The 15,405-nt window shown below is 40.8% G+C and overlaps 1 protein-coding gene across 5 annotated transcripts in view; it reads right to left on the reverse strand.

Annotated features, from left to right (window-relative positions):
- The window catches only part of NTN1 (netrin 1), a 132,544-nt gene that overhangs the window by 27,827 nt on the left and 89,312 nt on the right, over nt 1-15,405 (reverse strand). For 4 of the 5 annotated variants that reach the window (XR_014560969.1, XM_083725851.1, XM_083725850.1 and 1 more), the window contains exons 4-5: nt 6,439-6,588; nt 5,300-5,353 (exon numbers count right to left, since the gene is read on the reverse strand). Coding sequence is in view for 4 of the 5 variants with exons in the window: in XM_083725851.1 (XP_083581977.1) it covers nt 5,300-5,353; nt 6,439-6,588 (204 nt within the window). In the remaining variant the exon portion in view is untranslated. The remainder of the gene's footprint in view (nt 1-5,299; nt 5,354-6,438; nt 6,589-15,405) is intronic. The other variant, XM_083725852.1, reaches the window with a different exon arrangement.

Here is a 15,405-nt window from a genome sequence, read left to right on the forward strand (position 1 = left end):
TCAAAATTATTCAGCTCTTTTCTCTGCACATATTTTGCAAGAGATCATTTTGTCTAGCTCTACCATCCTCAGCCATTCAAAGGTATCCTTGCTACCTGAAGTAACATTTTCCCTTGCTGCTCCTTATGACTGGAACTTCCTCCCACATGGGACTTACTACCAAGAAACAAGCATAGGATTGAGCGTCCCCATGCATATTTATACTAGTTGCATGCTTTTCACATGACAAATGGCAGAGCCATAGCTATGGGGATAGCTATGTTTTTTTGCCCTAGGTGAAGCCTCCAGAGGGGTGCCATTGAGGCTCCCTGCCCCTCCCTCCCTCCCTCTCTCTCTCTCTCTCTCTCTCTCTCTCTCTCTCTCTGTGTCTGTCTCTCTCTCTCTGTGTGTGTACACAAATGCGCATGGGGGGGTACCAAAGTGAGTCTTTGACCTGGGTGAAATAAAGCCTAGTTTCTTCCCTGCAAGTGGCTAGATAGAGTCTGGCAGGTAGCCCTGTCAAAAAAACTAACTTGCCATGCCCAGCTTGCAGGGGGAACCACAAAAAAGACTCTATGCCACGGGTGTCAAACACAAGGCCCGAGGGCCGAATCCGGCCCGCCAGACCTCATCATGTGGCCCGTGTAGCCACCGCCGGCTGCCAGCCTTCACCTTTTATTCTCGCTTTTTTTTTTTTTTACACAAGAAAGCCACCTACAAGCCAGAGAATGTCTGCCCTCTAGCAGCGCCGGCCGTTCTACACAGGAAACCTCCACTTTACATGCATTCAGGAAACCTCCACTTGTTTTTATATTGAGTGCATGCCATCCTGTGATGTGACAGATCCAACGGCTGCCTGAACCCTTCTCTTCTGTACTGTAAGTCCTACAGATACAACTGGCCCTTTGAGGGTGACCAAACTGCTGATGCGGCCCCCGATGAATTTGAGTTTGACAACCCTGCTCTATGCTATATGACACTCATTCATTGACTTTATCAACAAACAGTGGGATTTATGCCTACTCCCAACAGCCCATACAACTTTCTGGGGAGGTCTAATCCTTCATGTAGCTGATCCTGTGTAAAATGACAATCCCACTGCAAATGTTAATTGAATGTCTTTTCATGTTAAAAGTTGAATAAAAATATTTGGGGTGTGTGTGGAAATTGTGCCGGTTGCATGTCAGATGAAATAACTCTAAACCACCAACCTACAGTATCATTCTAATCTGAATTGTCATGTATTTAATTTAGAACATGAATTTGTATTTTACAAAGTATAACAATGCTAGCGGCAAGGTCAGTCAACATAGCCATTCCAGAGTCACAGTGGTTTGCCTTCCTGATTATCAGGAAAATTACCAGAGTTTTCTCCCCACCTTCTCTCTCCTACCCCCATTTCTCTCAGCTAAAGTGTTTCTGGAACTGCAAAATGAGGAGACTGAAAGGCCAAATGCAGCCCATCTCCAGGGGCAGAGAAAGAATGTTCCCTACAGTATGGCCTCTGGGCTGTTGTCCTGCCCAGCTTAGGTCAGTCCAAGCATTTGCGTGACTGCATTATATCACAGCTGCTGCAAATGAAGCACACAGATAGCCAAGATAGAATGGGTCATATCTTACACTATTCTGCTCCTATACTTTGTGGGAAATCCTAGGAATGTGATAAGACCTACAGGAAACCCTAGTTCTACAACAGAGCAAAGAATTTTTTCCAGTTATTATTTCCAGTAGCTGCCCAGGGTATACAGATTAGCCTTTTGAGCAGCAGCAGTTCTATAATCCAGGAAAGAATTTGCAGCCAGAAATGAATGACGCTAACAGCAACTGGTAGGGAAAACTGGCAAGGCAGGATGCTGGTGCACCAGAAGAGAGGTAAGTCGTGCTAAACTTCGTAATGTGGCTCACAGGCCAAGTTTACCATATGGAATAATTCATTTAAGTCAATGAAGGTTTGCTTAGCTGAAACAATCCATGTCTACAATCATAGTTGGAATGCATTAAATCAGAGCTAGGCAAACTTCAGGGCTGGGGGCCATATTGGTTGGGGACTGCATACCACTGGTGGTCAGAGCCAAGGCCAAAAAGTGGGCATGGCCATTCCCACTCCCCCTTCTCTCTCTCTTTCTCTCTCCTTCCCTTCTCTTCATCAATCCATCCCCCTCTTCTCTCTCTGACATGCACACACGTGCACAAACACACACACACACACATCCCTCACACAGACATGGATGGTGTGCCTGTTTCTCAGCCAAATTCCTGCCTGGTCAGCCCCTTCAGAGTCAATGTCAGAGCATCTTCTAGTCATCTCGTCCAACAATACAATCCTCTGCTTGAAGCCAGAGCTATATTCCCATTCAGCAGCCCTCCACAGATGTACCTGCTGCACAAGCCAGAGGCCAATGTGCCAGGAACAGAGCAAACAGACCACAGAAAAGTGCCTACAAAGCAAACAGATTGAGATGACTCAAATAAACAACAGCCATAACATACGCAGACATACAAGCAAAAGCAAAAACGCACCCTGGAATCATTACATCTTTGGGGCAACATTTCTCAATTTATAGATTGATTCTCTACCACAAAAGTGACAAGTAAAGCAATGCACAATCATTATAAAACCTGCAGTACTACCACTAACAAAGGCACAATACTAGGACAACAGGCACATCCCCACAGTGCAGCTACACTTAGAACATAACTGTAGGAAGAAACAGCAGAAACCAACTCTTTCATTACTCACTATATTGTGAAAAGCCAGAGAGAGAGAGAGAGAGAGAGAGAGAGAGAGAGAGAGAGAGAGAGAGAGAAGCAATGTATTAAAAACTGCCAGAAAAACGGCAGCAAAAGGAGCCAACTGCTGGCAGAGCATTCCACAGGATGGACTTCATCAGTAGGATATACAGGCCCTAAGACAAAGTTTTTCCCAACCTCCTCCTCCAAAAATTTCGGATGGACTACAACACCCATCCAAAATGTTCAGTTTCAAAATGCTGAGGGTAGCTGACCTAGCCTGTACCCTGGTTTAAAGTTCACCACTCATGCTGCTAACTGGGCCCAGAAGCTAACAGGAAGCCAGCAAAGCTAGAAGCAATTTTACCAAGACCTGTAATGAGTAACCTGTCAAAGATGAACTGCAGCATATCATACTCCCCCAAACTTCCCAAGTGTTTTTGAAGGTGCACTGCAATAACCAACATGAGAGATTAAATCCTTGTCTAAGCAGTCACACGGCTATCCCATGAATTCCCCACCTGCCCATTGCTACCCTCCAGCAGCAAGACAAGGTTTAGGAGTAGAATTATAAAATGAGAGAGAAGTAGAAAATGTCCAGGTTGCTCAGCTTAAAATGTTCAGCAAGGCTGCTGGCTCAAAACGTTGGCAAAGAGCAATTTTATAAAAGCAAATGAATTTTAATTGCTTTTCCAGTCAAATGCAGATGTTATATAACTAAAGCAAACCCTGGTGCAGAACCAGCAATGGCAATGTTTTCTCTCTTTCACACTAAAGCTGGTCTTGGCTCGTGATCCATTTGAGACTTCTCTACAAAATATACATTCCCTTTTCTTTCAGATTTGAAGCCACTTTCAACTTGAGCATTTATTTATATCCTGCCATTCCTCCGAGGAGCTTGATTCCCCACATTGGCATTCATTCCCACATTTTATTATTCCAACGACCCTGTTTGGCAGATTAAACCTCGAGATAAGTGACAGGCCCAAGGTCACCCAGCGAGTTTCATGACTGAGGATTTGAAACTGAATGTTGCAGTCTGACCAGAGCACTCTATCCACAACAACACAAACACTCTTGAAGAAGTGCAGCAAAGCGATTCTGTCCAATGGGCTGCTACATATACGTAACTTCCATCCAGATTTCTTCTTTTAGATTGCAATGTTCAGACAACCCTCAGATTGCATTTAGGGGTGGCTGTGCTATCACCTGCTCTTATGCCAAGTGAAATGTAGCCAAGACAGTGTTGTGGACTTCTGGGGAAGTGTGCAATGATGGAATCTGAAAGGTGCCACGCTCCCAAGTGGGCTAGGCAGTCAAGTAAAAATGATAAAATATGGGAGCTCATCCTCTCTGACTAAAGTGGTGCTTAAAAACGTCAATAAAATTTCTACTGAAGGGATATCATGCACTTAGGGACCCACCGCCAATCAGATTGTTCAGTTTGGCTGAACTTTCCTTGTGCTTTTAAAGAGAAGGCGCCTTGTGCTGCAATCTGCTTCTGAAAAGATGGATTGTTCCATTGAAAATGATATACGCAGGGGAATGAATAAATAATAATTTTTTAAAATTTAGGAATCCAGGAGATACTGTTGCAAGTTTGAGTGTTTACTACTCCCTCTCCACCCTGTAAATAATTTTCTGTGAAAAGAGAATAAAAACTTGCACTTCTATAGCTTGTAGCCTAAACTGAAAGTAGCAGATGACAAGAATAAATGAGTACCACAACAGTGATGTTGCTAATGTTCCTTAAAAGATACAATAATAGCATATTTAAACAGCTGGTTCTTTACTTCCATCTGTTTGTCAAATTTGTTCTGCTCCAGGTCAGGCTACCCACAAGACTGTAAAATACCCAACCAAAGGTTACAGGCGTCTCCTCACTTACACAGGGTTTACATTCCCAGGTACTGCACATATACATGAAATCACATATAGTGGGGGACACCATCTAAAATGCCTGTAAACACCCTCTAAACCTCTGAAAATTCTTGAAAACCCCTTTAAAAAGCCAGCAGCACTTATCAGACTGGCATGAATGGTGGCAATGGGGGCTCTCGATTTTCCTCATCACTAGAGGGCGATGTTGAAAAAATGACAAGGGGGGCAGACTGGTCTCCTGCAGTACCAAACTCCACAAAATCCTCCAAACTCCACTACAGTCACTCCCTCCAAAGCTTTCTCTCAAACTCCAACTCTCCACAGGCCTCAAAGATTGGTGCAAAGACTTCTGGGATTGCTAGCCATTCATTTCACACAATTTTTGCCTTTTCCATGTCTTTTTGCAGTTTAAATCTATGTACTTAATTATTTCCCAGAGCCTGTTTTTTATACAAAACACTATTTCCTTTGCTATGTAATAACCCATTCTTGACATTTAATGTTAATTATTTTATTCTTAAATGAAAAAACCAAAATATTACGCTTATGACCTCCCCCTCACCTACAGTAAAAAAAAGCCTTGAATAAGTTTCAGTCCTGCTTACTTTGTTGTTGCTATAACTTGGTCAGCAAACCTATCTTGTCTTTGGAATAGGATATCCCCCTCCCCCGACAATTTGAACAGGATTAAAACAAAAGTATAACATACCTGCAGGTTCTTCTGTGCTACTGGCCACAGTGGTGGGAGGAACAACAGGTATCTCTGTGGTAAAGAAGAAAAGGCAAACAAGGGAAGGATAAACAAGAAAAGGTAAAAGTTGTTACTCTCTCCAGGAATGAACGTTTTCACAAGTTCAAAAGTTGTCAGATATTTCTCACATCTTTTATCTTAAAGAAGCTGTAGGGAGAGGGCAGCTGCCTTCAGACCATAAATACTCTATAACAGTATAAGAGTATGAAATTTCCGTGACTATTCCAGATTATCAGAAATGCATCCTGAGAAGTTATTAAAAGACTTGATTCTTTCAACCATGACCTTATTTATTTTATTTTTGCATTAGGAAACAGGGTAATGGCCATTATATGGCTGTTCTGTGTTTCTTTTTGGCTTTTCAAAGTTGCTTTGATCTTTGATTTCTTTTTCTCTGTATGACAGAGACAGAACCAACTGCTTTGGTATGAAAGTTGCTCTGAACAATGATGGAACCCAGGCTGTCTACTGCTTTTAGGAGGAAAACATTGACTACGCCCAAACATTATTTTAATCAAACATAATTTAAAAACAGTAGTAGTTTATTGCTGGCATTGCTAGAAAAAATGGTTCTGCAACACAGAAAATCATGTTTTGAACTTTGAAACCTTTTGTTTAAGTGGGAACTTGTACTCGCATCACCTTACTAGTGTGATCAATACGATATATGTATAATTCATCCATATATTTATATACATAGAGACATGCAAAATGCAACCTGGACATACAACACACAGGGCCACTGCACAAATTACAGCTTTAATGGGTATACATTACACAGTTTCACTGTGTACTCACTAAACCTATCACAGTTTCCAGGTTCATATATGTCTTTCCTTGCTATTAGCCCCAGCTCTTCACTGTGCATTTTCACTGAATAAGCGAGTTGAAATAGTGGTGGAAGTGAATGTGCCTTAACACCTGAAGTTTTAGGTTCACAATGTGTACCTGTAACTACTACCCATGAAAACTGCAATGTGAAAAGTGGCCAACAGTATCTCTAGCTATATTAATTAAGTCTATCAGGTGTTAGTAAGCAGACCAGATTTAGGATTCATTACGTTATGGTACCAATGTCGGAAAGCGCATCCACCTACTTATGCAGGGGGCAATGGGAGATCTGCTTTGCTGGTAACCTTTGGCACATCGGTTGCAAGTGATGCCTGTCACGCCATCTTTGCAGGGACATTGCCCTGTGGTTTGATTACAGGTTTTTCCAGCTGCACCCACGGGATGGCAATCACATGCTGTGGGGGGAACACACAACAAGAGGATCAGAGATGAGGAGCTGGAGAGGAAGGAAGGATTTTCCAAAAAGAACAAGCATTTTCAACTAGCAAGAGTATCCAAAGACAGCAAGATTTTTTGTAGCAGAGCTATAGGAATGAGGTGAGAGTAGCCAGTGCCCTGGACTGCAGGTCTCATCTCATTCTAATAGTAGTGCTCTGTAAGCACAACTTCCCCTAGAAAATCTGAAAGCAACATGATGGACAATCAGTGCCAGCTACTACATTACACCACAAGGATTATTAATATACTTGTGTCCTAAAATGAATTTAAAAGTTTTAAAGCAGACATTTACTGCTGCTGAGTGGACTTGCCTAATGCCACACCTAGAATTATTTCCCCACCATTCAATTTCTGTATGTTTGCTCTTTGTTCAGTGCTTCAGGAAATATTCTGTTCCAGCCTCACTATCAGCCTCCAATCATCACAGCTGGTGGGAGCAAGAAGAGGAGGAAGGGTTTCCTTTTCTCTCTAGAGGTCATTGAAACACCTGTTCTGTAGCTGGAACAATAACTAAACTCAGCGGATTGTGGTGAATTCTCCTGGCTAAATTCCTGTTGAAGAGCATGCAGGGGGAGCTCTGCTGAATCAAACCAATGGTCCATCATTAGCCAACAAGCGACAGCCATAAATTGTCAATAGCTAACCAGATGCCTCTTGAGAAGGCAAGCAAGGCATGAAAGCAATAACCCCATTCCTTTCCTTCAGCAGCTGGCACTCGAGAGGCATACTGCCTTCGCAATCTAGTCAGGAAATTGTTATGGCTCAGTTGTAGAGCACATACATTACATGCTAGAAGGTCCAAAGTTCAATCCCCACCACCTCCACATTGAGCTGAAAAAGACCCTGGTCTGAAACCCTAAACAGCTGCTGCCAGTTTGTGGTACATGATCTAGCTATATGGTGCAACTCAGTTTTAGATAGCTTCCTATGTTCCTATATATCAGTGGCAAGGAACCTTTTCAGCCCAAGGGTTCTGTGACCCTTCTGATGGCCGCATGCCAGTAGGGGCAAGAGGCAAAAATGGACAGAGCAACAAATGTAAATTTTACTTTCTATATAGAAGACATAAACTCCTCTCTATCCTCCATCAGGACAAACAATGCATTAAAGTTCAAGGGCACATTCCAGCCAGGCAAAAATACTGAGTGTTAAGCAGGGCCAGTGATGGGTGTGGCCTGGGGAGAGTTCCAGGGGCCAGCCAGAGAGGTCTGAAGGGCCACATTTGACCCCCTGGACCTGAGGTGCCCCACCTCTTCTATAAATAAGCACAGAGGATGCATATAACCATCATAACCAATCAACATTAATTCTTCTTGCATTCTTTTCACTTTTAGAGTTAAGCTGCCTACTAAGCCAGGACTCAGGGGATTATGAAATGTTGTCATCCCACCTTTTGAAAACTTAATTCAACATTTAGAGTTTAGCTGTTTGCTGAACCAGAGCCTACACAATTCAGATTATTTCTCATTTAAGTCTTTAAGATAAGCTTGACATTTGAGCTATTGCATCTTTGTCAATCATGCTAGTCAGTCTCCAGTGATACAGCTCATGACAATCAAAATATCTGTGAATATGTATTTTACTGGGGTTGCATGGCTGTTGTTGGGGAAATCTAATATGTTTCAGCAGCAGGTATGTATAAGAACATTCAGTACTCATTGTTTACTTATTTTTGTCAGTTCCCTTATTAAATGTAGGCTTTCCCTCTTGAGGTGGACTTCTTTTTTCTTTTCTTGTTGCTTTGCATTTGAAACATTCGTATTTTCAATGACACAGAGGTGTGATTCAAAGCTCAAAAATAGTGAATGAATGTGACACTTGGAAATAAAATTAAAGTCCAGCCTTGAGTTTATGGTCTAGGATTGTTGTTTTTCTTTCTATCTCTATCACTAAGATGTTCATAGTCATACATTTAGAAGTCCCAGAATCCATCTGTCAACAATGCTAGAACATGCTGGGATATGCCTGTCCAAAGACAGGTCGGTCAAGCCAGTTCCCTAAATATGTCACAATAATTTCCAAACACTAATCTCTCTCTGTGCCAATGCATTGAAAGATACAGAAAAGACTCAATCTTCTGTCAAGCTAGATATTGATTTAGAATGTGACCATTTAACAGTGAAGGAGTAACAGAAGGAATTTACATTCTTTTAAGATCAACAGCTTTTTGTTACACAGGAAGCTATACTTTGTCAAAGGAGACAAAGTTTATGAACTCAAGAAACACACAATTTACCAGTATCAGAGATCATTTGCCTAAATGTATCTTACATGTTTTCACAAGCAAGCATTTTTTTAGTTTTTATGGTATGTGTATTCATATACCTTGTATGTGTTGATCTGTCTTCATGTTCTAAAACAATCCTGTATCATTTTGTATGGTTATGGCTTACGATTTATAGGTGTCTCCCCACCACCACTAGTGTGCTGTGTGCATCATTTTCATATCTATATTTTATCACAGTGTATATTTTAAAAAGTTGTGTATAACTGGCTGTGGAACGAGCAACGATTCTGAATTCTAAGCATATTGCATTCATTTAGTGATAATATAATTATAAGTGTTTAAGCTGCAACAATATCATCATCATCATCGATTAAATTTGTATACCACCCTTCATCTGAGGTTCACTGGGCAATTTACAATATTAAAACACACACAAAAATACCATAGCAACAATCACAAACAAAACTCCCAGTTTAAAAGGTGATATATTGTTTAATTAACCAAAGCCTAATTTATGCACTTTTCATTCAACCCTTTCTCCTCAACAAAGCGTAGTAATGCTTGTATGTATGTACAACCCACCTCACAAGTTGTGTTACAGAAGTGGTGGGGACATGCAAACTCTCAGAATTCCCTAACTATGCAAGGAGGAAGAACCATTGTGGCTCACACAGTGTTACATTAGCACCTCACAATTGTCAGTTAATGTTGTCCAGCTTTTCCTCCATTCTTTGGGTCATTCTATTAGCCAAATTCTATGGATCCTTAAGTCCCACTGAATTCAATGGGGCTTTTGCCAATAAAGTGTGTGCAGAGCTGCAGCTCAGGTTCTGCTGCTATGTGTTTCCTCACAAGTCCTTTTCATTGCTTCTAAAATTCCACATCAGTGTTCTTGTGTGCATTAATTTGAATCACCTGTACATTTCAATGGTCTCAATTATCATTCTTCAGATGACTGTGTTCTATTAATAGTATTGTCCTCATGTGAGATTCCATATTTGTGCATTATTAAATTGCCCCAGCACCCTCCACAGAACCACTGGTAGTTTGTGAAGATTGTTACAGCAAAATGCTTACTTTTTTGGTTTGTTCATTCTTAGAGTTTGTGGGGGGAAACAGAGGTCAGCAGTACCTGAATTTTTAACCCCTTTGGTGAATACTGTAGTTTGCAATGTGGCTTTCCTTTAGAAATCCTCCTTGATTGACCACACCTTGCCTTCTGTTATTGCCATGGTGGCTTGCATTGTGATGACATATGATGTTGCCATTTGAGTTTGCATTGCTGCTGCTGCTGTTTTTAATCAGTGATTCAATTTTGCTCAGTTGATAACTTTATTCCACAAGGTGATATGAAGCAACACTTCTGAAGCCCACAAAATCAGAGAAATTTTGAACCAAGGTTTGATCATCTATCTGAAGCAACTAAATACGATGAGCAGGAAAACAGTCCCCAGCATGTAGGAATAAACAAGCAGATTTTCTGATCAAGAGACCACAACTATCCCTTTGCATTTCTCCTCCCTTCTCTACCACAGCTCTTCTTGGGCAGTGGCTGATTTGGGCCCTGTTTACATTTTCATCTGTGAAATAATCTTATTTCCTGAAGCCAAATACCAAAGGTATGACAAATGAGAGCATCTGTGCAAGTGCAGAGCTCCTACGCTTTAGAAGCTGCAAGCACGTGCACCAAGATATGATCACAAAAACAGGGAACCCCTGAATAGTTCTCATCCATTTTTTGACTGAGCTGTGTCACAAGGGATGTCTAGCAGATATGTCAGCGCAATGTTTTGGAAATCACACCGGAGGTCAGATGCAGTTCCAAGAAATCTTTGTCCTGTTTATGACCAGATGTGTTTCTGGCCTTTATGAAGGACCACGGAAAGCCTCATCCTTGTTCCCCCACCCCCCGAAGGCCTTTCTGTTTTTAACATTTGACAGGGAAGGGGAAATACGACAGGCTTTAATAAATTCCTAAAATCCAGGAGAGGATGTCCTAGAATCTTTGAACTGGAGTGCAGGAGAAAGCAGACTTAAACGTAATACTCTTTTCTCAGCTGAAGAAGGAAATTCACTGCCTTTGTATTTTTTATAGCAACAGAAAGTCAGAGTCCCCAGTCTGCTGAGACAAAGGATAAGAAGTTGTGGGGGAAGAGACCACCTGTCAGAATTGAGGTTCCAGAATATCACCATCTGAACCATAACAAGTCTAAAGGGAAAGTGACGGGATGATCCTTTCTGGGACACAAAACTGGACTTAGATGTAATCTGGGTGGAAGTGTATGAAACCACTGGCTTCTCTGGAGCTTCAAGACATCTGCAGAATGATTGAATTCTTGGCATCAGAGTGACTTCACTGTAGTGTTATCACTGCATGTAGACAGACTTTCAGTTTGCTCAATTAATGTTCACGAAGCTGTGGCTGGGGCCTCTGCTGCTGTAGCTCATTGATGGCAGAATCCCCACAACTTTCTGTTTGTGCTTTTCAGAGCAGAAGTTTATTTCTTCTTTTTCTTCCCTCGTCCTTTTTCTTCTCTTTCCTGCATTTTCAAGCATGCTGGGGCCTCGTGCCACCAAGTCAGTGCTATCGTACACGTGTGTTGCAGGAGCAGATTTAGGGAAACTGGAAACCGGACTTTTTTAAAAAAAACCTGGGAAAATTACAATACTAAAGTTGCAATATTAGTATGCCTGTAAGTCCCACTGGATTCAACTGGCCTTACATCTGAGTAAACCTGCATAGGACTGAGGTTCACACCAGCTCCTTTCTTCTTTTAAGTCAGATGGCTTGCTTTAAGTCTCTGTGCTTGCTGGGCACTCAGAATTTTGCCCCAAGTATGATATAGTAAAAACAGAGAGGAGGATGTGGCATGACCGGGGTGGAGTGAGACAAGGAGATTTTTAATAATAATAATAATTTATTATTTATACCCCGCCCATCTGGCTGGGCCTCCCCAGCCACTCTGGGCGGCTTCCATAAAAACCAAAAATACAGTAAAATATCACACATTAAAAAGCAAAGGATTAGAATGTCTGGGTAAAAAAAAAAAGAACCAATTAAATAATTAACCATTACTTGATTTTAATGATCTACATTTAACAAAATCAAATAATTTTACAATGAAGTGGAAAGGGCTGCAGATCAGTGGGAGTCATGCAGGAAGTTCAGTCTCTGGAATCTCCAGGTAGGCTGAAATGGACCTGCCACCCCATATCGCCTGAAACTGCTGCTGCCAGTCACAATACAGAGCAGAAGGCAGCTTCCTATGTTGCATTTATTGATTATTGTAGAAATGACTTGTGGCTCCAAAATATCAAATAGGCATTAAAATCTGGATTGCTCCTGCAATGTTTATTTCTCTCTCTTTTACGACAGATGCATTCCCATTGCTTTCTATGCAAATAGCACTGTTCTACTATTGCTATGGAAATAATTTTCGTATTTGCATATGATTTACCTTTAAGCTTTCTTTTCCCCCAAGCATGTATTGCAACTTTATGTTGCAAATACTAAGAAGAAAGAAAACAACAAATGCTTTAAATAGGCAAGAGACTGCAAATATATAACTGTAGCTTGTTAGCAATTCTGAGGGATTTCACAATGATGATATACAAAACACACTGAATAGCTGTCTAGTCTAACTTGTCCAGTCACAAGTACCGGTAATCCCTACTGAGGCAAATGGGACTTACTCCCAAGTTATTCAGTGTAGAAATTGCAGTGTCGTAGTGACATCATGACTTGGAAACAATGCTTTTTCAATTGGGATAAAACACTGTTAACTGTGGGTATTATTGATTTTTAAATTATTTTAACCCAGCTGGAAAAGCATTGCTTCCAAGGCACCAGATCACTACAATACTTGTTCTTACCTCAAATTTAACTGCAACCATTTATCTTTTGAAAGCATATTTCAGGAGTGCTGTTTGTTACCATGGAGATATAATATAATGTAATGTCACGAGCTTTTTCTCAGTGAACTGTGCTAATTTGTTTTAAAATGTTATAAACCCTTAAAGGTTGGGCTTTCTTTTAATACCGTTGTAGCCATTTGACAGAAAGAAAGAAAGAAAGAAAGAAAGAAAGAAAGAAAGAAAGAACGAACTTGAGCAAAGTGTATTTAATCTGGATATATCAAAATTATGAGCCTGCCAATCTTGTCTCTGTTTTCCATAGAAAGAAACCCAAGGAAGCAGACTGTTCTATGGTCGTGCAGTGAGCTGAGGTTCAGCTCACTATAATTCAAAATGCTGCTGTTCATAGAAGAAAACTGGTTAAGGCTTGGTCTTATTTCCTTTCACAAAACTCAAATCTCTGTGCATGTGAGAAGGAGCAGCAGCTATTGATTCCCTGGGGGGAGCAAGCTGAGCAATGATTCTTTACTGAAGCCTCAAAATTTGGCTGAGAATCTCTGGAGCAGACATTTAGGAGGAAGATTGGCATCCTTAATTAAAAGTTTAGCCTGCATTAAGCCAACTTGCCGCCTTTCCATATGTTAAATTCCACTGCTCCCCAATAGGTTTATATTGGCAAGTGGAGCCTGAGTGCATTCATGGTTCATATCATTCATCATTTTTTCATCAAAAGCATGGAAATCCTTTCCCCAGTGTGCAGAGCAGTTTTACAGAAATACTATAAAACTCGACAGGGGCTCTGTTTCAATAGAATTACATTGGTATCAGTAGCCTGGTAAATATCAGAGTTGAAATTAATCAAAGGGGCTTATGGAACCAATTCCAAATATATTATACAACAAAACAGGTTTTACATAGAAAGGTCATTTGGAACTTCCCTATCAACCTCACTCTTTTTAAGAAGATGGGGGTGGATATGGAGGAGTGAGGAAATAAAAATAATGCAATGGTTTATCTAGGAGGACAGGAAGGTGAATGTTCCTGTTTCACCTCCTGCTTCAGGAACTCTTTGAGAAAGCTGCGCAAGGTGAAAATCATATTTGTCTCCAGTTTCTAAGGCCCAAATCTAAAACTTCAGCTGAGCCTACCTTTTTTTAAGGCCCCTTTTTATAAACAAACCAATAATGCATAATATGTAAACAGGATGTGGAACATTTGCTAGTGGCACAGATTCAGCATATGCAGCAAGAAGCAGTCTCATGCTTGCAAGTGTCCACCTACACTGCATATGTTTCCATAGGGTTCCATATTTACGTAGACAGCTGCCCAACAGTATGTCCAGTACTTCAACAGAACAGATTGGTAGTAGAAGTTGTGTAGCCATTCCTGGATCAATGCTATAAATGTATTTGACCACAGAAAGGGTTCTGCATGAAAACATTCTTCTAAACAGAACAGACAGAGCGGAAAAATAGAGTTGCTTATTTTGAGGTAGATGTTCAATGAACAGTTTGACTGTTGAGAATACAATGTAAGATTAAAATAGGCATTTAGGTTGCAACACTAATATACCGTATTTTCTGCTCTATAAGACTCACCTTTTCCATCCTAAAAAGTAAGGGGAAATGTGTGTGTCCTATGGAGCGAATGCAGGCTGCGCAGCTTTCACTGTGCAGTGATCCCTCTTGCTGTTCTGGCTTCTGAGATTCAGAATCCCCCCCCCCCTTGTTTTTCTCCTCCAAAAACTAGGTGTGTCTTGTGGTCTGGTGCGTCTTATAGAGCAAAAAATACGGTATTTACTTACTCAGGAGTAAGCCCAATTGAACTCAATAGGATTTATTTCTAAGTTGGCATGTATAGGATTCTGGGGTTACTTTCCCTTTCAATTTGGAAACTGTGCTAGAAATTAATCCTCTTGGGGAGATGGGGCAGGGACAGCTGCCAGGAGAGAGAGGGAGAAAGAAAGAACAGGAGCTTTAGGTCATTTCTAAGTCCCAATAGTACCACTCTAGTGATAACACAACTCTTTCTTGCATTAATTTTATGGGACATGATTTATATCCTTCATCTCTCAAACATGATGCCTTCTTGAACCACTGGCATTTCATTTCTGCCTTTGACCACCCAGTAGCGTACAGCAGCCTGGCTCCTTTTCTACTTCCAGGCTGCTTCAGTAGGCCTTGGCATGATCCCAACCCTGCCACTTCATGTGATATTCCCTACTCAATCTGTCATCTCTTTTCCTGTTGTGTGGCTTCTTTCCAAGTTGCAGTAAGGAGCTCATCACACTTGCTGGTCTAGCAAAAGGTTTTCTTTCCTTTCCTTTTTCCATTTGCTTAGTATTGGCTTCTCTGAATGGTGCAGAGCTGAGGGTACCCGGTTAAAATTTTCTATACAAAAAGCTAGCAGGACAGACAAGTGACAAAGCAGCATAATTCTATAAGTGATAAAGTTGCAATTTATTTAAAAAATATTTAATTTGTTCATTTTAGATTCTTAAGAAAAGTATTACCCATTTCATTTGTCTTTTGTTTCCTCCAATAAAAATGTTCACATTCCATTAAATTGTTTACTTTTGTTTGTTTCTGCCCGCTGATTTTTAAAGAAAGATGCTGAAATTGCATAATTATTTTTTTCCTATCGTTCATTAATTTAATGTTTTAAAGGTCATGGAACTATCTTTTTTGAAATT

This window comes from Podarcis gaigeae (assembly GCF_964106915.1).
Source record: "Podarcis gaigeae genome assembly, chromosome: 2".
Taxonomy (NCBI): Eukaryota; Metazoa; Chordata; class Lepidosauria; order Squamata; family Lacertidae; genus Podarcis; species Podarcis gaigeae.